Consider the following 25,023-nt stretch of genomic DNA (forward strand, 5'->3'; position numbering starts at 1 on the left):
AGACTTGAATGTAGTTCGTTTCAGACTTGCCTGTCTTATCTTCCAGAATTTTAGATTCACTGATACGTATTTATTCTTGTAAAATCTATTCCTTAAAAATTGGGTAAGGCTTTTTGATAAGGGCCAAAGGAACCCAAAGGTTAGGACCTGACTTTAGTCTGAGGATTAGCAAACTGTGGCCCATCTGCCCCTTTTTGGGAAGAAAGGGTTTATTGAAACAGCCACGCTCCCGTGTTTACGTGTTGTCTGTGGACACTTTCCCACTACCACGGCAGGTTCAGGTAGCTACAGCAGAGAGCGTGTGGACAGCAAAGCCTGAAATACTCACTATCTGGGCCGTTGGATAAAAAGTTTGTAGGCCCTGCCTTAGTGTTTATATATATAATATATTATAATATATAATATGAGTGGTGTTTCTCCCACCTGGTCCCCTGAAATTAATTAATGAGATATGAATATAAGTGAATTACTATTGATAGCAGCTTTATTTCTGCATTCCAGAAATACAACAATGATTGGTGGATAGGAAGGCTGGTGAAGGAGGGCTGTGAGATTGGCTTCATCCCAAGTCCACTTAGGCTGGAGAACATCCGGATTCAGCAAGAACAGAAAAGGGGACGTTTTCACGGAGGGTAAGCCTCCTGCCTTTCTATAAACTTTTGGGATATTAGGCGGTATTTTCAAGTTTGCTCCTTAGGTTCAAACTGTATACCTTCAAGGTAAAAGATTCTTTTGCGTAAAGGCGGTGTTTCTGAAATCGACACCAAGGTGTTTCAGGCGTTCATTCTCCCTGAGGCCTGGCACCGTGCGATCAACATGAGCAGACTCCGCAACGCTCCTGGGAACCTAAGCTTTCCTTCGTTGCGGGCCTCCGGGGCATCTTCCTCAGTCAGGACGCGGGAGCCCGACCTGAGCCGGCACCGCCACTCTCCCTGGTTAACGTTCAGAGGCGCCCAAGTCGGCAGAGAATGCGACAGTGCACGCGGGTCCTGGTACTAGCAGTGCCTTCTCCACCCAGCGCTTTCTGTGGCGTCTGCCGCTCTTGGTAATAAGGTAGAGACTGTCTAGCTTCAGTGAATCAGCCTCTAGTGAACTAATGAAGTAGCCACGTATCTCAGGGTGCAGTTATTTCAAGGTCCTAGGAATACACCAAAGCTTGAGAGAAATCAGAATCGGATGGAGCCTGAACATGTGAGCCTACACGGAAGCATTGATTTGATATGTTACCACTTTTTGTAAGTCCTAAAATAGAAGCAGCTCTTTCTCTTGACTCTCAACCTCCTTTTTCTGTTGGATTCTTTTCTATTTCAATAACTCCTCTGTTTAGGGGCCCTGTTGCCTTTGTCATATGGGAACCTCTTAAACAGCGATAGGAGATCACAAAGTACAGTCAGCCCCACTTTTAGTTATCAGTTCTGTTTAGTATATAGCATGCCTATAATATTATTAATTATTATTTACTCTTGTTCCCTCTACTCTAGACTTTTTGTCTCTCTTGATGATCTTTAAACATCTTGGTAACACACATTTCTGCCTCAGGACCTTTGCACTTGCTGTTTCCTCTTACTGGAACCCTTCCCTTCACACTGTCACCAGATCATTCCATCATCTGCTTCAGGTCTTTGTTAAATATCACCTTTTCAGTGACCCCTTCCTGCCACCATATTTTAAATTGTAACCACTTCCCATCTTAATCCTTAGTTTTTGCTGTTGCATTACTATCAGAAATACTATATATTTACCTATTCAAGAGTCTGTCTCTATACGTGAAGGGATTTTGCATTTCTCCACCCACTGTTGTACTTCTAACTTTTAGAACAGTGGATACTCAATAAATATTTGTTGAATGACATAATAAATGCATTATCATCATTTCCAAAGCTGTTAGTTTATTATTTTTCCATGATATCATTACATGCTTAAATACTTTTGCACTAAAAGCTTACTTAGCAGAAGGTACAAGAGTAAAGCCAAGAGCTACAGACATGATCTTATTTTCTTTATACCGACCCTGTGAGGTGTAGCTTCTTCTTCTATTGATGAGGAAACTAAGGCTCAGATGTGTGATATGATGGCAAAGCCAGGGCGAGAAATCAGATTGTTCTGACTCTGTGGCTCATACTCTTAAGCACTGAAAAGGAGGTACACTGGAGAAGCAGGGAGGTGGGCTCCGGAGGGCCCCCATGGGCTCCAGGGAAGCTTCCAGAAGGACGTGAGGAGACCAGTGCTGGTGGTCTTCCATTCCGGGTCACAAAATTGTCAGTTCTTAATTCTGATCCCGCATAATTGCTTCTAAGAAGAAACGCTCTTTCCAGGTCTTGTTCTGAACTGTGTTTGACATCTGAGTGGTGCCCTGGTGAGCTGTGTTAGTGAAAAGCAAGCCGCTCACAAGAGCATTCCCCTCAGTGATTCAGAATAACTAGGAGAGATATTTTTGCAAAGTATTTCCAGGTCCCAGTTAGTTCCCCATTTTCTCTGAGAAATGAGGTCAAAGAAAACATTTGGACAGATTCTTCAAGTTCTTCTCTATAGCAGGATGTGGTGTGTTTTGAATTATCTAGGAGGATTAAGGCCAAAGAAAGCTTTGTGCTCTCAAGTTCTATTTTCAAGGGATCTGGAGAAGGACTCTTAAGTTCCTTTTCTATATCCTAGGAAATCCAGCGGCAATTCTTCTTCAAGTCTTGGAGAAATGGTATCAGGGACATTTCGAGCAACACCCACATCAGCAGGTGAGGGTTTTAGCTAAATTCTTTTTAATGGAATGCATTCCTTGCTTAATGTTTGAACATATATGCAAGTATTCTTACTAATTTGGAAACAATTTAAAAGGCTTGATTTAAAGATTTTTCTACTTAATATTTCATTGCTCATTTGCCTTCAATAGTAATTTGATTTGATTTAAAGGGTAGTTGTGGTACTGAAAATGTAGATATTTGTATAATTTTGAAAAATCTTATTTACCCATCATTGTATAAACCAATGAACCCAACAGACTTTAAGATGCTGAGGGCCAATTAAAAAGAAAAAAGTTGTAGACTGAAGAAAATACTCTGTTTCAACTTCCACGGGCAACTTTAGGATGTGTTGGTAGCCTGAGCTATGGAGACTGGGAGGGTTGAAGCAGAGAATGAGGTTGGGCCCAGATGACCTCAATTCTATTTGGACAGTAGACAGCTGAGCCCTGAGATGAATGGTAATGCAGGGAGAATGGTGGCCCAACCAGGAGTCGTGCATTTGGAAACTGTGGAGGTATTCAAGCAGGAAGTTTCCTTCTACCACACTTCCTGACTCCTGTGGGTTAATTTCATTGTGACCCAGAACTGATGCTGCATTAGGGCATCCTGTATCACCAATTCAGGATGACAAGTCCGAGGGCTCTCCTGGCCTATATCTGCAGGAAACGGCGTCGGTTGTGTGTGTGGGTTCTGAGTGTATGGGTCCCTGTTCCTGTGACTCCTTCCTAGTCTCAGGGCTCCGAACCTAACTCGGTCTCTGGGTTGCCCCCACATGGACTAGACCTGCTGGGATGGCCACAGAACCGTTTTCATCACATATTGAGTATATTTTGCTTCATCCCCATTAGTTGGACATTTAGGGCATTGCAGCTTTTCACTATTACAAACAGAAAAGAACAGGAATAACTGGCCATAAACTTATTTGAAATTATGAGCAGCCTAGTAGAAAAAATATATATCAATATCCTGGAAAGTGAGCCAGAGGACTTAAGAATGCATAAAGGACTGCAAAATCCAAAAATAATGAGTGATTGAGGTGATGATTATTTTTACCCAAATTGTTATTCTAAGTTTCTCTCTATCGCGTTTTATTTATCCAAGTTGTTCCTAGCCACACTGTATGCTGCGTTCAGCAGGAAACAGCCCGTGGGCTGTGCTGGCCCAGAGCTTCCAATGTTGCTGTGAAGTCCACCCTCCCCACCCAACACAAAATCAGGATGTGAGGTCATTCATACAGGGAGGAAGCTGTCTGTATTTTTCATGTCTTCAAAATCAGCCCATCCTGAATGAAATAATAGAACCGTGCTCTGCAGAGTGGGTGGTAGTGAAATGATGAGAATTACAGGGACAAATTCTCACTGTAGGAGGAAATTGCTGCATTCTTCCATCTTTTAAAATCGTGTACTATCATTTACAGAGATTACATATTTTGATATGGCTCTCGTTGTTGTCTTTTAGCAAAACAGAAGCAAAAAGTGGTAAGTGAGTATTTCCTTTTTAAATCTACTGTTAAGGTTTCTCTCTGTATATGTTTGCATTGCTCCATTTCAGTGACCCGAATGGCTATAAAATAAGGGATGAGCCTCGTCAGTGGGGGCCTGTGGTGATCATTTTTTGTTTGACCTGAGAACTATGAATGTTGTGGCTGATGAGGAGGGGTACTCATCCTCACCTTGTCATGCGTGTCAAATCATCTCTTTCAGACGGAGCACATTCCTCCTTATGATGTTGTGCCGTCCATGCGTCCAGTGGTGTTGGTGGGGCCGTCACTGAAGGGTTATGAGGTACAAACACCAGCCTGTTCTGCTTCAGTTCTTGATCACGAGTCTAGGCGACCGCCACTGGGAGCTGGCTCCTTCGGGGCCTGCTTACAGATAGGTGCCCACGGAAGTCACTTCTCAGCATGTGAAGGTGGGCGGGGCAGGGTGGGCCTTGTGTGGCCCCTCACTCTTTCTCCCCTCCCTGGCACGCTTCTCATCAATTATGTATTACATTGCTTAGAAATAAATATCTCCCTCAAAACACTGATCATGGGAAGTTCTGTGAACAGCACAAGGGGACATATCAGCAATCTGCCGGCAAACCTAAACCCTCAAAGCACCAACAAATCTCACCCTGCTGGTGCTCCGGTCAATGGCATGGCCCACAGGATATTTCTCTGCGTATTTATTTTAAAGGACCTATAGAAGGAAAAAACTCCACTAAAAATACTAGTGAATTTCTTCCCAATACCACGTTGGAAGGAAAGAGTAAAGACTTAGATGTGCCACGTTGCAGATGTTGCCATTCGGACTTTGTTCTAGCACAAGTAATGGGTGGGGCATTAAAACCAGATGGTAGGCAGCCTCCAAGGCACCATTCTTGCTGAACTAGGACAGCCTGGCCCCTCGTACGCACTTGTTGAATGAATTAATCAATTTCTTTGAGGGAGATCTAAGAATCCCATCTCCTCCCTGCCTCTTTTTCTCCTTCCCCCTTCTCCTCCCTGCCCCTTCCCTCTCCCCCTGTCCCTCACCCCCTCGGTGGGGAACGTCAGAGGAAGAGCAGGAGAGTGATCTACAGAAATCCAGCCCTGGGCATAGAGAATTTCTACCAACTTGCACAGACTGGCAGGACTGCTGGGCCCAGGGCTGGTCTGCTCCTCACTGGAGCAAACACCGCTCAGGTGTGGCAAGGACAGGCAGTAACTGTGGTGGTCTCCTGGGGTTGGTTCTCAACCCTCCTAAGGGAAGGGGGTCGGGGTCTAGTGACTGTTGCAGCTTTATGCCTCCACACCCTGGAGGAGAAGCAATGGGGGAAATTTAGTAACTATAGGTGGCCAAGAATGAAAAACGCCTTCCACAGTAACCTGCCCTCAGAGAGGACTGGCTGTGGTAGGTCTTTGCTCACAGTGCCCTTCCCTCTCCCCTCTCTTACTTTGGACTTCTCTCTCTCTATATCTGTGTGTGTTTGCCTCATTTTTTTCTTCTCACCTCTGCAAAGGTAACAGACATGATGCAGAAAGCCCTCTTTGATTTCCTGAAGCACAGGTTTGATGGGAGGTGAGACATACGGATATTTTTGTATTTTTATTTTCCTTTAATCAAACATGTATGGTGGAGTGACTTGTGGATCTATGTTTCCAGCGATTGCAGAAGATCTGTAATTAAAAGTTAACTCAGTAGTCAGGGAAGAATACAATGAAAGAGCTCTGAAAATATGAAGTTATGAAGTACAGCATTGAATCCCCAAGGGAAAAAGGATTTTTGAAAAGGAAAATAACCCATTCATTTTATTTAAATGTATGTGTTTGTCTTTATTTTCTCACTTCTTGCTTTATGAAAATATTAATTTAAAATATAGAAGAATTCTGGTAATTATGGTAGCCCGCTGGTCAAGCTGGGTAATATCATTTGGGAATTACACCTCTGTGTGTGTGTGTGATATGAAGATACAAACATAAAGTACTCAACTTGCTCAAAAGAAGAGTGCAAGTAACGTTTTCATCACAAGCCCCTCAAAGCGACTATAGTACTTCTTTGGGTGTTTCACTCAGGGTTTGTTTTACTAGAAATAGCCTTGTTATTTTATTGGTCTATTTTGTATGTATCCTGCATATTATTTAAAGCAAGGATAGAGTATAGGAGGATCTTACAGCTGTTCCATTACCAACATAGAAATGCTAATTATTTTTAAATGAATGTGTCATAACTGAAAGTAATATCTTTCCATAGAAAATCACAGAAAACTAATACTCATAGGTCACCATGCATTGCAGCAATTATGATGAATTTCAAAACAGAAATAAGCAACACTTGGGGTTCAGTATTGCCAGATTTAGAAAATGATTTTGCTAGTTTTCAGTGACATTTATTACTATACTCAGTCTCCTGAGGAACTGAAGTTCTATTAGTCTTTTATCTACTGACAAGTAACTACTGACACTAAGTCACAAAAAAGTTTCCCAGGGAACTTTTTAGAGACATACATCAAATAAGATGCATGGAAGTAGAGGGTATGAGTATAGCAAGAAAAAAAGTAGAAAGGAAATCGATTTAAGTTTAAAAAAAAAAGTTTATAAACTAGATAACATTCAATGGTGAATTCTATGGTGAATGTAGTTACATTGCTGGAGAGCCTTTTACAAAAAAAAAGAAGGAAAAAAAAGGAAGTTTGGATTTGGTGTCTGATTTTGATAATAGTAAGCATCTTTGTGTAGAAATAAGGAACTCTTGTCTTGTCTTACTAAAAGGTTCCTGGGCTGTGTCTGCTTTCTCTTGAGGTCTTTCGTGCATGTATACTTTTACTAAGAAATAACTTGTATTAAAAAATTAGCTGGTATTTTATTAGCAACTAAAACAAGAAAAAGAACCCGTTACTGTCTATACCTTTTCCTGTTTTTCTCTCTCTGTCTGTGTGTGTGTGTTTGGTAAAACTTTGGATGTGTTTGAAAATGGCTTTGTAAAATTATTTATAACCCAGAAGAAATAAAGTGTGCATCTGTTGATAATCCCTTAAATTTTTAAGAACCAAGAGTCACTATTTGGCTTTTACGAAACTAGAAATTTTGATTTTCACCTAAGCAGAATAGGTTCTTTCGAGGCTCCAAAAGTAATTATTCTAGAAAGTTGGATTCTGTCCCTAAACCAACCCACTTGTCTCCAGTCATATATTTGAATTGCTCTAGAACATCACTGTATGTTTTTAACCAGCAGCTGCATTCTTAAAATAACAAACAAAAGACAGAAACAAACTAAATAAGCAAGCCCTATTCTGTAAATAAAAGAAGCTGTGACCATAAGGACTGTCTGAGATTTCATGCCTCAAGCTGCAGCAGCCACCTGAGTAATGGAGGCTCAGATGTGGGGTTCACCTGACTTTAACCTGAATAAATCCTGACCATCTGTCAGCAGCACCTGGCCATGACTGACTGGGCACCTGCACTTGACGTTGTGACTCACATCTGGTGAACTGGGGTTGCTGGAGAAGAAAACATACTGTAAGAGAATTATAGGTCAGGTGGCTAGATACTGGACTGGTGCTTGGGGGCCTGTGTTTTATGCCTTCTTAGCCTCTAACCATGGGGAACTTCCTCTCTGGGTCTCAGTTTTTCTTCTTGGCAAAATAAGGAAATATTACTTGACCAGGGTTTCCCAATGTCTTTTAGAAGTTAAACAGCTTTTTACAATGAAATCATATAGAAAGCCCCAGTGCAGAAAATGGAAATGCAGAGGCATTCGCCTGTCATTGACACTGGGAAAGCCAGGCTTCGCCCACGCAGCCCCAGAGTTGTTTCACACAACTCTTGGTTTCTGCAGGAGACAACTTGAAGATGCCTCAAATAATATATTAGGGCATAAAAATTCTAAAAATGTAAAACTCCCTGACCATCTGCAGCTTATAAATACAATGACACAAGCAAAGGGCACTTTTCTCTAAAATGGCATCAGAATTTTTGCACAGTCTGTTACTATAAAGAAGCGATTTCCAACCATTTGTTAAACGGAATAGTTTTAATTCTCCCCAAGGCTTCAGGTCACTGAAGTCAGGTGAAGAGTCTCCTGAGAGTGCTGATAGTGTTGTCCCAAAACAGGTGTGAGGTGACACAGGACTCAATAATTATGAATACCTCCACCTCTCCCCTGCTCCAACTCCCAAAGGAGTTTGAAAACGAAGGAGAACCGATGCGCTGACAGTCTAAAGGGGGGTTGCTGCTCTTCTTGACTCCTCTCTGGAACTCTGCCAGGTTGTGAAGACAAGAATGGAGAGAGGCCAGGGAGGCAGCAACTGGCTTACAGAGGCATTCTTTGCAGTCTACAGCTAGATGTAATCTGAAGTTGCTCAATCCCAGGTTATTCTAAAGATTTTTAAATTGTAAGTTCCAGAGATTCTCATTTGATAATCATACGCAATAGACCCCTCTCTCCTTCACTTTGCTTTACTCTTTTGTGCGACTGCAGGATACTTCCTAACTTAAAAAAACCCTGGCACAGTTCTCACACTGCCTTCCATGACTGCCCACCATATATATTCAAAGTCATATGCAAATATGCTGAAGAATCTTGTGCCTGAAGAAAAGAAATCCTATTTTTCATATTCTTAGAAATAAAACCTTCCTTTGGGCTTGTGGACAGATGCTTCATGTGTCATGAATTAACTGTTGGGTACCAGTAATGCAACATAGCTGCCAACTGATTGTCTTTGGCGATCAAAACAAAGAGGATTTCCCGCTTTGACCAGCAGCATTAAAATACCAGGGCAGAGTATCTGTAGTTTTTGAAGGTCTTGTTCAAGAGCAACTCAACTGTGAATTGCAGGGAAATTGTACTGCTGCTTCCTAGAAAGAGCATGGTTTACTCATGTGTTTTGATTCCCTCATGGTATGGCGTGCATTAGAGGGAATTCAGCAAGGCACACAATAGTGGAGGAGGAGCTGCAATTTTACAGCAATCGTTTTTTTTGTTAAATAGCCAAAACCTTTCTGTATTCTGCACTGTTTGTGTTTTAATACTAGCCAAAGCTTGTTTAAAATACTTGTGGCCAATGTTTATTAGACTGTGGTTGCACTGTAGTATGTAAAGTGGTTATTAAGTACTGTGGTTATAAATCACTTGGAGAGCCCTATAACATTTTTACTGGCTTGTTTTGTCCTGTGTTCCTGTTCATAGGATATCAATAACGAGAGTGACAGCTGACATTTCTCTTGCTAAGAGGTCTGTCCTAAATAATCCCAGCAAGAGAGCAATAATTGAACGTTCGAACACTCGGTCCAGCCTAGGTAAGATGTTCAAATGTGGCACTTCTCCAAGCTGTGCTTTCAGACGGGCTTGGCACCTGTGGCTTTTGTGAATGGCTTTTCCAGTTTGCTCCCCTTTCTGAATGGGGGAGCGCTGATTAACTGAAGAGAGAGCTATCCATGGAAAAGAAGGGAGCAGAATCCTGCAGCAGTCCGAGCCTCCTCTCCCTTAGCTCTAGTCAGGTAGCTAATTGGTAGTCTGGTGGGAAGAATCCTCAAGGGACTCTCCCAGTCTATTACTGCCTCACCCTGAGAAGCCACTCACCTCTGCTTTGCCCAAATTTCTCACTGTGGCTAATAGTATCTGTCATAGCTGAGTCACAGCTGACATGAAAGGACGTGAGATGTTCAGCCTTCACTGGTCTTTAGAAGAAAGCTGGATCATGGTGCTCTTACTTGGTGCTTCCACTGCTCATTGGTAGTACCCAGAATAATCACATCTTTAAGTGGAAATAGTAACCAACATTAATGACATCCAGGGAGTTTAAATATGTCTTTCCTGGAGAACCAGATGGAAAACATCCTGAAATGTACCGTGATGGAGAAGAAGAAACACTCTCCGTGGTTAGCTCCATCAGGACATTTGAGCAGGGCTGTGGAGGCTGGATTCACCATCCACCGGAGCAAGGCCATGCTGCTGCGGAATCACAACATTCATAGCAAAAGGCTATTTGCCGTTTCCATGATTGACAAGAGTGCTGTCGTCTACTCATAACCTTCTAGGAGTCTTTTTTGCATTCACATCCTGAGGGCAACTTGTGCGTAGATAAGGGTCTTCTTTGCCACTACATTTTTTTTAAACGACTCAAATGAGCTCTATAGATGATTGAAAACTAAAAATAAAATTTCCAGATAGAATGCATGCTCAAACATCTCATCAAGAAGTCATTGAAAAAAAATTCATTGAAGGCTGTGCCAAGAATTGAGTAAGTTAGAAAGAGACTACAAAGTATCATGTCTTTATTCCTGGCATGGAATTGGCACATGGAAATTGATCAATAAATGTCTGTTTGATGGTTGCTTTGTGAAAGAAGGCTAAACTTACCAAATGAAATAGGTGTCAGAGTTTGTGAGAGCAAGATCCCAGACATCAGTGGGTTTTTTTAGTCCTACATTTAGAGCCTTCCTCATATGCAGTGAAACACTTTTAATTATTTTTTTAAGGATTTTTTTTTTTTTTTAGAGAGAGAAAGGGGGAAAGAGAGAGAGAAACATCTATCCATTACCTCCTGTACGGGCCCCAACCAGGAATCAAACCTGCACCCTTGGCATGTGCCTTGACCAGAAATCGAACCTGCCACTTTTTGGTGTACGCGTCAACATTCCAACCAACTGAGCCACACTGGCCAGGGCCAGAATGAAACACTCTTAAAGGCACAATATTTTCACCTCAAGGAGGTGATGAGGGCAGAGTTGACAATGATGAATCAGATTAGGTAACTGACTAAAGTCAAAGATCGTGGGTGACAAGGATGCCAAATTAGATGGAAGATTTCTCAAACAAGCATCTGTTCTCTGTCCTGCCTTTCACTCTCCTCTCACTCCTCACAGTGCCTTTGACTTCCACTGATGTATAATTGGAGGCCAACGGACACTTTAAAAGCATAAGCTAGTTCACCTTACTCTGAACATATGCCCCAGCCAAAGGTTTCATGAATATTCGTTGAAGTCATCGGTATTAGCTAGTCACTTGTTATCAGAGTCGGTGGAGTGGGTGGGGTGGAGTTGGTGTAATATTGAAGAAGAAACAAGGTAGATGTCAGTTCACTGCTTTTCCCCTTTACTCTGTAAATTCATATACCAGAAACATGGAGTTAATTTAATGGCAATCTATTATAATAATCACTGTGTGAGCCACTTAAGTCCGTTTGCCCGCTTGTTAATGCACATTTGCAGATTTCTTCATCGAATGTTTATTGTCATGCATTATGCCAGACTTGGGAAGTGCAAACATGATTATGACAAAGTATCTTACCCATGAGCAAACAGAAGGAAGAAACAGTTATCAAACTGTTTGATAAGGGAATTATGAGCAAAGAGCGAGGGGTATAAAAAAGAAGGGTAGGAGTAAGAGGGATCAAAAAGACATCCCAGAAGTTATATTTGAGCTGGTTCTTCAAGGCTGACAAGGATGTGCAACGGCATCAGCTTATAAAAAATCATTGTGTAGTTTTGTCCAGAGCATGCTTAGAAAATGGGAGTGGGTGACGCAGTGTGAGAGCAAAGGAAGAGACTGAAACCAGTATGTTAGGGCTTCATGTGCCTTGCTAAAGAGATCTCCAGAATACATCCCATGAAATGTTAATTTTAAAAGATACTAAGTGGTTGTTACATCCAAAATGGTTTCTATGGTCAAATAAATTTGGAAATTGTGGATCAAACAATTGGATTCCCCATCAGGGCACATGCCCAGGTTGCGGCGATCAGATAGAGGTTTCTCTCTCACGTCGATGTTTCTCTCTCCCTCTCCCTTCCTGTCTCTCTGAACCAAAAAAAAAAATCAATAAAAACATAATTTTTAAATCTTTACTGTTGAAAGTATTACAGCTGTCTCCCTTTTTCCCCATTGACCCCTTCTACTCTGCACCCACCCCCTACCCAAGGCCTTCACCACACTATTGTCTGTGTCCATGGGTTATGCATATGCATATTTTAAATTAAACATATTAAAGATATTTTTAAAAATGAAAATTAGCTACGTAGATAAATACGCCTTTCTCTTCATCACACATATAATTTATTTATTGCGTACTATATACATATTATCCAAATATTGGACCCACTCCAGTATACACTGTGGGTCTCTGCAGTTGGCTCTGCTGGAGCACCTCTCTGCTCAGCCAGGGTGCCCATTGCCCAAGAGTTCTGTGTTGGTTAAGCAGTAGCTGTGCCAGCCCTGCCCTCTGCACCTGCCAAAACGGCACTTTGCTCATTGCTGGTGCAGAGGAAATCAGGCCCAGGTGTTTCTGAGCTATTTACACAGAGACTCACAGTGGCTCAAGGGTTCTTTGTCACAGAGCAGTCCAAGTTGTATCACTGCCTTTTTGCTACTTCATAAAGTATTTTTTTCAGATTTGAAGCTTAAAGCAATGTAGACTTGTTCTGGCATAGTCCTGGCCAGGAGTTAACATTAAACCAGGGGCAGTTTAATGAAAACAACAAATGGAGAACATACCCCAACAGCCTGAGGCTGAAATTTACTACAATAAAAATAAAATTTATTTTTTAAACTTCTCTCATAAGAAAAATCTTTTTTTTTTTTTTTTAACCATTTCTGATGTGAGAAAAAAAGGGACAGGTATGCTCTTATAACCATAACAAATGTAGAACGTAATTTCCGAAAAATTTCACAAATAAGCCCAACTGTCCAAATTCTTTACATTGATATCTTGACAGCTAGTCACCTTTCAAAGCAACATGAAATCTACCATGCCATAGATATTAGATAATATGAAAGATGGTAGATATGTTGATTGTTTAAATTCATAGTTCTAATATGGATCATGCATCAGTGATTTCATCGGAGGTGAGAAGTTTGTGCTATTAGGCAAAGCCCAAGATAAATAGAGCTACATGACAGTTTTGAGCAGTCATGACCCCACACACCCTGTCAATCCATTTGATTATGGAAGGGAGAACTTGTTAGTGGGTGACATGAACTTGAATTTGTACTGGATAAGCAAAACAAATCATGGCATTCTGGGACAAGACCTTCTCAGTGAGACTGATTAGAGCAACACCACCTTTCCTAGGCCGTCTTTGAAGTCATTTAAATTAGGCAGCTTTGTCTACGCTGTAATTCGGAGGAGATTACAACATTGTTAGATCACACCTGTAGCTCAAAATAAAAAGTAAAAAGCAAAACAAGATCATCTCTCTGAAAATTAGTCTAATTCAGACTTTGGACATGACCCAATAAGTCAGATAATTTATAAAATATACATTTAAAAGTTTTTTTACATTTCAGAAAGCCACACATGTTTTTATGGATAACCTGTTTTGCTTTAAAAAAATAGCTGGGTTGCTTTAGAAATTGACAATAGCTAGATTTTTCATTTGACCAGATTCACTCAGATTCGGATAATTTGGCTGTCACAGCTGCCAAATAGGTTTGCATCTAGATGCATTGCAGCATTTTAATAATTGGTCTTTGTTGTTTTTTGTTTGTTTATTTTTTAAATATGTTTTTATTGATTTCAGAGAGAGGAAGAAGGGAGAGGTAGAGAGAGACAGAAATATCAATGATGAGACAGAATCATCAATCGGCTGCCTCCTGCACGCCCTGCACTGGGGATGGAGCCCATGACCCAGGCATGTGCCCTGACCAGGAATCGAACCGTCACCTCCACTTTCATGGGTTGATGCTCAACCACTGAGCCACATCGGCCGGGCTGGTCTTCTTTTTTTTTAATAATACTGAAGATAATTATCCCTCAGAACAATCCACTGACCCTAATACTTAAATTAAGACTTAGCAATATGCTAGGTATAAGAGCAGACCCAGAACATTTAATCAGGGTTACAAAAATGAGCACATCAGTCAAAACAGGTGAATTGTGGGATTTTTGAAAAAGATAATCATAAAATATTAATATATAAGTTGTTCATTGGTAGAAATATTTCAGCGTAATTTGCTCTCTGTGTGATGTTGCTATATACATGTGTCTCAGTTGTTTCCTGAATGTGGTTTCAGCTTCTTTAGCTAAAATAAAAGTTCTTTAGACAAAGCAACAATAAAAAATAACATAGCTATACCCTGGCCGGTGTGGCTCCATTGCTTGGAGCGTTGTCCCATACACCAAAAGGTAGCAGCTTCAATTTCTGATCAGGGCACGTACCAGGTTGCGGGTTCAGTCCCCAGTTGGGGTGTCATATGGAAGGCAGCCGATCGATGTTTCTTTCTCTCTCCCTCTCCCTTCCTCTCTCTGTAAAATCAATAAAAAAACATATCCTTTGAGGAGGATTAAAAACAAACAAATGAACAAAAAACAAACCCACAGCTAAATATTAGAGTGGATGTAAGAAGCAAATCAAGAGAAACCATCTCAAATTTTCTACCAACTGTTTGATTTTATGCAAAACTCAACACATTTCTTTCTCTTTAGGAAAAAATCTTAAGTTAGATCAGAATATGTAAATTCCAAAAGTTCTATTTTTCATTGTAGACAAGTATCTGAAAGATGGGTACTATATTTTTTAAGTATAAGAACTAATTAATAAAAATAACTATGACTTGTTATTTATTATTTCTCCTTGTAGCGGAAGTACAAAGTGAAATTGAAAGAATCTTTGAGTTGGCAAGATCTTTGCAACTGGTTGTTCTTGATGCAGACACCATCAATCACCCAGCACAACTTATAAAGACTTCTTTAGCACCAATTATTGTTCACGTAAAAGTCTCATCTCCAAAGGTAATTGGTTCATCTCTAACTTAAGGATTAGCAGCTCTTTTTTTTTTTTTTTTTCTCTGTGCCTTTTTGTTAGTGGGCAAAGAGAATGTCTTGTTTAGACCCTTTTTAATGAGCACAGTTTTTAATTCCCACAGTTTGTAAAGGTTCTAGAAATTCTGAGATAGCAAATAAAAAATAGGCCATTCCTTCAAAAAGCTCATGGTCTGTTGTGGTTTGCCAACCAGGCAGTTATGCAAGATAATAATAGAAACAAAAAATTAAGAAAGGCAAGGAAAAGTAAACTCTGGCTATGGGTTCTATTTTGGTAAGTTTCTTGGGTAATATTGATTCTTGTATCTATACTCTGTCTCCAGTTGAAAGAGTACATAGTTCAGGAAAGGTACCTAGCACCTAGATTTATCATATATAAACTCAAACATCACCATATAAAATCTCTTCTAGAAACATTATAGACCCTTACATTTGTGTTTAGGTTGAGTTTTTCGAGGAATACAGTTATTCTGTGATTAAGCACATGGGATGTTTGCCATGTATCCTCTTGCCACCAGGGGAGAGAAAAATGAAAGTGTGACAGCCTCAAATTGGTCACTTTTGATTTTTCATTTTTAAAAAACTGTTAATGTTATAAAAAGTGAATATGAAATATGGACCCTTGGGAGGCACTACCTTAATCATCCTTTTTTTTTTTTTTTTTTGGTTCCTCCAAGAGTTCATTTTAGTACTCAAATGCCAGTTCAACTTCTAACCAGAACAGTAGTCCCCTTTCATGGGTGGAGATTGCATACAGAAGCTGGGCTTTTCCCCAGCCCTTCAGATGTCCTTGGCCTTCCATCCCTAGCACTGGTTCTGAGCACTGGTTTTGAATCCTGACAAAACCATAACCTTTTGGGGATCATTAGAATGGATTGAAATTGCTTTCACCACCTGGAGGTGTCTTTGAAGGGGACTAGAGGGGATTCAAGCAGCCTTCACTGCAGTGGGATAGATTTCAACCCCTCTCACCCCCTGCCCCAGTCACCCTCAGTCACCGTGGGGTTCACAAGTACAGGAACTGGGGTTCTGGTAGACATATGTGCTGAGCTATCATAGAGCCTCATACACTAGTACTGTTTTGGGGAGAGGGTCCTATTTCAGCTAAAACAAGTTTAAGGAGAGTAGAGTATATGGCAGAATGCAGTTACAGCAGCACCCAAAAGACAGATATATCACTGGTTTACATGTGGCAATTTACCAGTATACGTGTTTTGCTTAGATTTCTATCATGAAATCATCTTATTCATGGAAAATTAAACTGGGATGCCTCAATAATTGTCAGTGACAAAGAGGGCCAAATATATAAACGACTCTGATGTTTATCTGACATTGAGATAGTGAACCAAAATATGACTGAACTGAATTTGGACATAAATGACCCGGTACAGATCAGTTCCTCCACTTTTGCAGGGCTCTCTTTGAAATCTCTGGGTAAGATCTAGGGCAGGAACTCAAGACCCCACCAAGACCTCACATGGAGCGCAAATAGGATGACCATGTCCAATCCACTGTAACTGAGCCAGTGTAAGTGGGTGATGTCATTACAGAGTTTATATATATGATTTGCCATATTGTATTTCCTCTCTGTTAATACTCAGTGCTAAACAGACGATAAGATGAAAAGGGGTTTCAGTTCATTCGATTTCCTTTCAACTCATTGACAGTATCTCAGATTCGTGTCTTCTCCTATCAGGTTTTACAGCGGTTGATTAAATCTAGAGGAAAATCCCAAAGTAAACACTTAAATGTGCAACTGGTGGCAGCTGATAAACTCGCACAATGCCCCCCAGTAAGTACAATCATTTTTTGTCTTACTCATTCTTGACTAGTTAGGAGAGGTTGGGGGGTGTGGGGTTTTTTTCCCCATATTAGCATTGTCATTTTTATTCTAGACTGATGGTGAAAATGGTATGCTATCATAAACCTAAAGAATTTCTTGGAACAAACTGATGCTGTCATGTTGGCTACATTCAGGCGTCCAGAACTGGGTGGTGTCTGCACATAATAAAAAATAAACTGGTGCCCAGTGTCCTTATTGCTACCTTGATTACCTGACAAAGACTCATCCAGCTACTAATCCAGCCATGTGGACACTGTTATGAAAAGAAAACATACTGATTTGACTGTCCTTTACTTTTCTGCCTGGAAGTTCTGATAGGCATAAAAGGTTATGACACTGATGGTTGAGAATTATTGGAACCAGAAGAGCCCTGTGGTTATAGCAGATGAAGAGGTCAGGGTTAAGTAAGGTGAAAAGCCATATGATGGCAACTTTTCTCCTAGTGCCATTGCCAGAAAACAGCTGCTGAGTTGGCAGCCAAGCAAATGCTGGGAGGTGGGTGGGGGGCGGTAATTGCTATCACGCGGGTCACCATTGGCTGATCAGTGCCTACGCCTGCCCAGCCAGCTTACTAGTTCTGTGCCTGTTTCTCTAAAGGAAAAAACTTTTTACTAATGATTTGATTCACTAGATTTACACTGATGTAAGTATTGCTTATGCTCTGTGGAAGCATAAAATTCATTTCAGATGTTTACAGAGACAACGCAGCATAGCTGTTAAAAGTACAGCCTCTGGCCCAGCCCGAGTGGCTCAGCTGGCTGAGCGTCATCCTGTGTACGGAAAGGTTGTCGGTTCGATTCCCGGTTGGGGTGCATACCTGAGTTGCAGGTTCAATCCCCGCAACTGATCGATGTTTCTCTCTCAAATCTCTCCCCACCCCTCTCTCTCTCTCTTCCTCTCTGTCTTTGGGTGAGGATTTTAAAAAGTACAGACTCTGGAGCCAGACTGCCTGAGTTAGAATCCACACTAGGATTTCATCCCTAGTTATGTAATTTTCAGCATGTACCTACCTCACTGGGTTCGTGTAAAGACTCAAAGAGTGAGTATGTGGTGAAGCTCTTAGAACAGTGTCTGGCACATAATAAGCAGCACCTAAGTATTTGTTATAATTACTGAATGTACTTGCCTAACCTGTCAGACTCTGTAAGGATCTGTGCCTGTCTGGTTTACTGTTGTGTCTCACACTCCTATCATAGTAGGCCCACAATAAATATTTAGTGAATGAATGAAAGCATGTACAGGCAATAAGCATGATAGTGCACCCTTTATTAGACGCTTACAACGGGCCAGACACCATGCTAGATGTTTTACATAGATTATCTCTGATCCTCACAGTTACCTAGTAAGATAAGCAGTATTGTCCTCATTATATAGTTGAGGCAACTAAAGACAGAGAGGTGAAATGATTTCTCTAAGGTCACACAGCAAATTTTGGCTTAGATTTATGATTTATCTGGTTCCAAAACCAATTTCCTCCCCTCACAATCCTACCCAACTAGTCACATAAACACACGCATGCACACACGTACGCACGCACACCGGGTTACCTGCCTGCAGATAGTTTGGATAGCTTGGAGTCTGGAGTACTATGTCAAGAAGTCTAACTTCACATTGTCTACTAATGAAGTCCGCTTACCCGGTGGACTGTATGATTAAAGCAGTGAGCAAATATAGAAGAATGTGTTACCCAGTTGAAGGACACTAGCCTTTACTGATCAGCTACCAAAAGCCAGGAACTATGCTATTGTTTCCAATTTTTAGAACAGCCTTATAAGAATAATTGTATCAGTTGGGGTCTTCCGGAAAGCAGAGACCTAAATGGAATTAGAAGTGCAGATTTACTGAAGAAAATGTGTATGAGAGATAAAAGGGAGCTGGCAGGGAGAGCCTTCAGACCTGCTGCAGGAGAGGGGGAAGGAAGGAGAAGGGTAGGGAGAGCCTCAGACTGCGATGCAGCCTTGAGACAATCTCAGTCCTGTAGATGAGGATCCCCAGAGGAAGGATTGCCCATTAGAGGAGTCTCTTGTTGGGCAGAAATGTCCAGGCTCCAGTCCCCATGCTGTGCTCCGGCATTGACAGGGAGCAGACTGGGGAGAGCTTGGCCTCAGCTTGAATACTGTGTTGGATCCTGTAGGTGCAGCAGCCCAATCTGTCTGCCTCCTACACTCATCACAGCAGGTTCTCTAACTCAAGGGGAGATCTGAGAGTACCCCTCTATGACTGCCCGAGTAAATAACATTATTCTTACTTTCTAGAGGAGAAAGCTAAGTTCCTGGTTAAGAAACTTGTTAGAGGTAGGACTTAGTAAATGAGCCCCAAGATTCAACCCTAGATCTGGCAAACCTCCGTCCGCTATGCCACTCCATTTCTACTCATAGCTGTGTAGTGTAGCTGAATCTCTGGTCCCCAATTTGCCCACGCAAGAAATAGTCCATTTTCTATTTTGACCCCCATCCCACCGGGCAAGCAGGATACTTAGCTATGCTTGCAGCCACCTTTACCCTAATCCAGGGCAGACCAAAGACTACAAGTCATAAGGGTCTGGTTGGTGAGGAAGTTGAGGGAGTGAGGGGGTGAGTTCCACTTCAGAAAGTCATTCACCAGGTCCACATGATCCACCGGGATGGATGCTCTTCTGCGTCAGACCTCACGTGGAACAGGGGATCTTTGGCAAGGCAGGGAGACATATAGCCCCTCCTCTCTGGGACATTGGCAAGTGAGCTCCCTTTCTTCTCTGTCTGAGGGATGGAGGCGTCTTCCTCTTTTCTCCTCTTGGTGCTATTAAAGGAACTTCCTCTGCTTTGGTTGTACTAAAAGCACCCCCACCTCCTTTTGTTTCCAGAGGTAATTAGCAAAATCTCTCCAACCCATTCAGGCTTTTAGGAAACAAAACCCAGGAGGGGAAATGGAGAGCTGGCAATTTCCTGCCACAGCCCCTATTCTCCCACCCCACAACCCCCATACCAGACAAAGAACAGACCCTCCCACCTGCTTGAATGGTAGACAAGAGCAGGAGAAAATACAAAAGGAAAAACACAGATTAGTATCTTCTTTGCCATGTTTTTCACAAATGTAGGAAGGTCTGCACTGTGAGGGTGGCTGGTTCTGTGAGGTCCCAGAGGTGGTGCTAAGATCAGTGGGAGTTTCCAGGAGCCGGTCTGAATGGACATAAGAGCATTTAGGCCTGTCTATTTTCACTTGGCAGAATGGTCAGATTGACCCACTAGGAGGAAGGCATTTCACAAGTCTGTCCAAATGCAAATACCAAAAACAATGGGCTGGGTTTCTAAGTAGTGAGCTGTTCATCTCCGGTAGGGGTGGAGCAGGCTCTGTGAACCGATGTCAGAGGTACTGTGAAAGGAATCTCCTCTGGTGAAGGCTATGGGTATGGTAAGCTATCTAAGATATGGATATGGTATCTAAGATTCCTTCTCAACTCCAAGACTCTGATCCTATCTAGATTTTGGAAATGACCAGCATGCGGGTTATGGAGCCAGCCCAAGGAAGAGGAGAATATAAAAATAAGGTACATGAAGTCAGATGATATCTCCACTGTTTCAAAACACCATTAAGATCAGGTACTTCTTGAGGTCACCATGTTATTCTGTGGGGAGCTCTTCGTGTCCCCACCAGTTGTCGGTGGAAGTAGGTTTCTTGTGATGTCATGAGAAAAGGAATTTTCTGAGACTCACATGGGAGAATAAGTAATATTTAGTTGTATGGGATTAGACCCCTGACTTTCCAGGGTCCTCTCTCCCTCCATCCCACCATGGAAAAAGTCCAGCTGTGTCCTCAGCAGAGCTAGGATTAAAGCCATTGCCCAGAGTTTCTGCTCCGTATTTGCACAGTCCAGCATCAGGCTAGCTTAGCTTGTGTTCCCAGCTGCAGTCCATTACATGTGGGGTCTGCATGACCATGGGCCATGTAGCTTCTAGGGTCACATGGCTGTGGAGGGAACACAAATGAGTGCAGGGAAGCAGGAGCAAAGCCAGAGGAACAAGAGAGAGAGAATTCCTTTGTCTGGGGATTTTAACCTTTTCAGATTTTTCGCTCTTACAGTAGCTCCACCCCCACTAGCCAATTATCTTTGTTTCCAGTTTAGACTGACAGGCAAGTACCTTCCCTCTGTCACCCTCACCTCACAGTGCATGCACCCATCTTCCCCTTTGCCCAGTCCCTTCCCCCAGTGATCTGCAGGGAATGGACCGAAGGTTCCCTGGGGAGTGTGAAGTTGCAGCTTCCTGGTGAAGTTGCCTAGATGACCAAGAATGCCTTCCCTTTGCTTTCTTCCTGTAATTAATATTAATAACTAGCTAATTACAACAGTAACAACCATGTGGGCATATCTGAGGACGTGGTATCCATGTCTCCGTGTGGTTAACCCACACAGACTCCAATTATTTAGTCATCTCACTTCCATGTGGCTCATCTGCAGTTAACCCTCCTGGCGAGTATGAAAATACATTCAGCAAACATTAGTTAAGCATTAGGCCTGGTACCTCGCTAGGTGTGAGAGATACAGAGGCATGTTCCTGCCTTCAAAGAGTATATAGACTAATAAGATTAGTTTGTTAAATCAACTTTTTGTAAACAATTTGGTAGGTCATAAATCTCATGGATTAAACAATGGTTTAGACCAGGGTTCCTCCACCTCAGCACTAATGACATTTTAGGCTGGATAATTTTCTGTTGGCAGTTCTGTGCATTGTAAGATGTTTAATAGCATCTCTGGTCATTAGCAACCCCCAAGTGTGACAACCCAAAGCATCTCCAGACATTGTCACATGCCCTCTAAGGGGAAAAACAAATCACTCCAGGTTGAGAACCACTGGATTAGATCAATATATGCACAAGTTTTGGGTAATAATGTTATAAGAATTCTCCGTAAATAATTTCTTGAGATACATTTTGAGTGAATTAAACTTGTTTCTTGTTAATTTGCTTTTTCTAACATTTATTCCTAATAATTACTAGAGAAAACACTTGTGTCCTATTAAAATGAGGTATTTTACTGCTAAGAGGATCAATAATTGAGCAGTTGTGCATATTATGCAACTTATTGCATCTGAAATAGCTGAAACCAAGAAAAGATATGTGCATTCTAAATGCAAATAATACTGTGAGTTGCCTTAGGACATGTCCTCATGTCAGGAATTTCAGGCAGCCTCAAACAGTTGGAAGATCTCTCAGCGAGATACAGAATTCCTTGTTTTATGTAATTGGTCAGATAACTTAGAATTGTAAACAAGCAATCTGAATAAGCAGGGTTACCTTGCATTTAATATTTTTAAACACTGTTTACATTATTAAACGTGTTCGTTTAGTATTTTGTGAATAGCGTTTGTAATGCTAAGAAGGAATTGTACGCTCTGTTTTGGCATGCCTGAAGAAATCCCTGGATGATTAAGAACTAGTAGTAATCTAAAAATGTGTCTGCATTTGTCCCTGCTTTATTTCAAGACCATAATTATAATTGTCATCTAAAGATTGGTGATCACTGTGCCATTTTAGTTTCTTTAGGAGAATTTGCAACTTGCTTCATTTGCCACTGTATCTCCAGTCTCTAAAGTCAGCAAATTGCACTGGCAGAGTCCCCCACTGCTAAGAAATTAAAGGCAAGAGTCCTCAGAAAGGGAAGTCTAAAAGAGCACTGAAAGAAGTTAACTCTGTAACCAGACAAATGAACCCTAGACCCTGGGACTGTGGAAGCAAAAAGGGACCTTTAGGAGAACCTGGTGTGTATTTCCTGACATGGGTACCATACGCTGCCAACAGGTATGTTGAGGAAAGAGTTCTAATACTAAAAACGTTTGAGAAAACACTTGCAAAAACAAAGGTAGACTGCAGAGGCCTTAATACTGAGCATTTTATGTCTCCATTCAGACAAATAGTGTGCAGTGCTTTCCCTAAATTTTGACTATAGAACCATTTTTCCACAGAGCATTGTATGGGTGTAGCGTTTCACAAAATGCTTCTAGGGAATGACTGATCCAGGCCAACCTCCTTGTTTTACTAATGGGGAAACTAAGACTCGCTTTCTAGATGTCATTTCCCTTGGCCAGAGTCAGCATGAGGCCTCTCTTCTCCTTCAACAGGACTTTAGATAGTGAGTGGAACAGGCTGGTGGTTACATGTTCTCCTGGAGAGAAATCATGGGTTTTGTGGGGCAGAGGGAAGTTTCCCCGTCTTAGTTTTTCTGGCTGGTCTAATATTCAAATTGACATTAGACAGGTTAGCAGGAGAAAATAACCTAATTTAATTAGTTATGTACGTACAGGGGTTACATAGAATATAGGACCCAAGGAGAAATCTGGCAGTTAAATGTTTTATGCCATTTTAAGCTTAGAAGAAGCGGGGGGGGGGGGGGGGGCTTCAGAGAGCAGGAAAGCAATTCATATGGGGATGGAGCAAATTTTTAAGTAAATATTTGCTGGAGCATCTTTAACAATGGAACACAAAGAGGACTGTGAACAAATGGGCCTTGCTGGGTTCCTCACTGTGCCTCACACCTAATTCATATTTAACTATTGTTATCTGTGATGATATCTCCCTTCATGGAGCAGGTCCTCTATCTAAATTCCTTTTAGACACTTAGGAGGTAGGTCATAGGTTATTCCTGAGACTTTAGTTTCTTAAAAATAACCAGCTTAAAATAATCAGTATCCCAAAAAGGCATATTTTGGGGTGGCAAACTCTGTTTCCCCTGAATTTCATGGGACAAGTTTCTAGTTATCTATTACTGGGCAAACAACTAGTTATTTATTAGTTCTAGTTATCTATGACTGTTTTCGTTATCTATTACTGTTCTAGTTTTCTATTACTGTGCAAACAACTACCTCAAAACTTAGTGACTTCAACCAACCACCAGCTGAGTTGGTGGGATTCAGCTGACAGCTGAGCTGGTCCCTGAGGAGGGATGGCTGGAAGGCTGGGACCAGCCGGCTCCTCTCCCCCTCTGTGTAGTTTCAGGGCCTTTCCGTGGAGTCTCTTCAACAGGGAATATGCTTCTTACATGGCAGCTCCCAGGGCTCCAAGAGCAAGTATCCCAATATCTCAAACTTAGATACTGGGCTTAGATCCAGGCACAGCATCACTCCCACAGATTTCTGCTAGTCAGAGTCACAGAGGCTTCCCAGATTCAAGGAGAGGGAGCATAGCCTCCATCTCGACATGGAAAGTGTCAAAAATTGGTGGCCATTTTTGATCTGCCACAATAGAGAGACAAGCTGGGAGGATGGGCTCCTGAATAGTTCTACTCTGGAAGAGGGAGGACTTTCCTTCATTGCCCCCTCTCGATTCACAGAATAAAAGGTGGGATGCAGACAGAAAAGGGCCTATGTGATTAGGACCCACAAGCCCATTTCATATATACTTTTTTATATGACCTGCCTGAATTTGTATTTATAACATACATCTGTACAGTATATTCTTAGATTTCATTTGGCTTCTACCAGGTATTGTACCCATTTCCTTTTCAGAGGATTTGAAAATAGTACATTTTAAGAAGTCCAAAGTTCAAATGGCCCCAGTACTATATGAGCTACATAATGCACGGTGAGAAAAGCAGATAGGCAGACAATTGAATCTATAAAGGAAATGTAATCCTTTAATCCTACTTAGTTACAAGCTGGCTTGTGTTACCAAAAGCTGACCTAGAGGCTCTTTGAGCGATGTAATTTTTTTCGTGTGTGTAAAATGACATTGATCGCTCTCTCTGCAAGAGGGGAACTCATCTCCTCCACAGTCTTGCAAACCTCTAACGTTACAGTAACCATAGTAGTTCTCATCTGTCACCCTTTATTTTCCATTGCTGAATGGACTCAGATTTATTCTGTTAAACACAAGAACTCTGAAGTGAGTGATAGTGCCCAGTATCATTGATCGCATTCCTGTCACAGTAGTCATTTTTCCATGGCCCTTTTACAATCATTTTATCTGAATTATTTAGAATCGGGTGGATTCAGCCATCTATTTGAAGTGCGGTCCCCACTGGTGCATTCATTAATATGGAGCCCCTGGATGTTCATAATTTAATCTATAACAGCTTTTGAAAAAGAGTAATCGGTTTCAGATGTTTCCTTCATGAAACGAGGCCATGTGGGATCTTGTTTCTCTCGGTCCAAAGGACACTACGCTTACCGCCAGGACTCAGCCACCCACCGTGGGTGTATGGAGTTAGGGATAGCTCACCCCCACCAGTGCTGACTTACAGCTTTGGGTTACCAGGAA

General features: G+C 41.6%; 1 protein-coding gene across 7 annotated transcripts in view; it reads left to right on the plus strand.

Moving 5' to 3' along the window:
• Positions 1–25,023, plus strand: part of CACNB4 (calcium voltage-gated channel auxiliary subunit beta 4) — a gene marked incomplete at its 5' end in the record, with an annotated part of 200,315 nt that overhangs the window by 167,479 nt on the left and 7,813 nt on the right. For 4 of the 7 annotated variants that reach the window (XM_081142738.1, XM_081142739.1, XM_081142741.1 and 1 more), the window contains 8 exons: positions 502–632; positions 2,653–2,729; positions 4,194–4,213; positions 4,439–4,519; positions 5,718–5,776; positions 9,383–9,492; positions 14,770–14,921; positions 16,648–16,743. In XM_081142738.1, the coding sequence (XP_080998864.1) occupies positions 502–632; positions 2,653–2,729; positions 4,194–4,213; positions 4,439–4,519; positions 5,718–5,776; positions 9,383–9,492; positions 14,770–14,921; positions 16,648–16,743 (726 nt within the window). The remainder of the gene's footprint in view (positions 1–501; positions 633–2,652; positions 2,730–4,193; positions 4,214–4,438; positions 4,520–5,717; positions 5,777–9,382; positions 9,493–14,769; positions 14,922–16,647; positions 16,744–25,023) is intronic. The other 3 variants (XM_081142742.1, XM_081142743.1, XM_081142744.1) reach the window with 2 other exon arrangements.

The sequence above is a fragment of the Miniopterus schreibersii genome (genome assembly GCF_964146895.1).
Source record: "Miniopterus schreibersii genome assembly, chromosome: 7".
In the NCBI taxonomy this organism is placed as follows: Eukaryota; Metazoa; Chordata; class Mammalia; order Chiroptera; family Miniopteridae; genus Miniopterus; species Miniopterus schreibersii.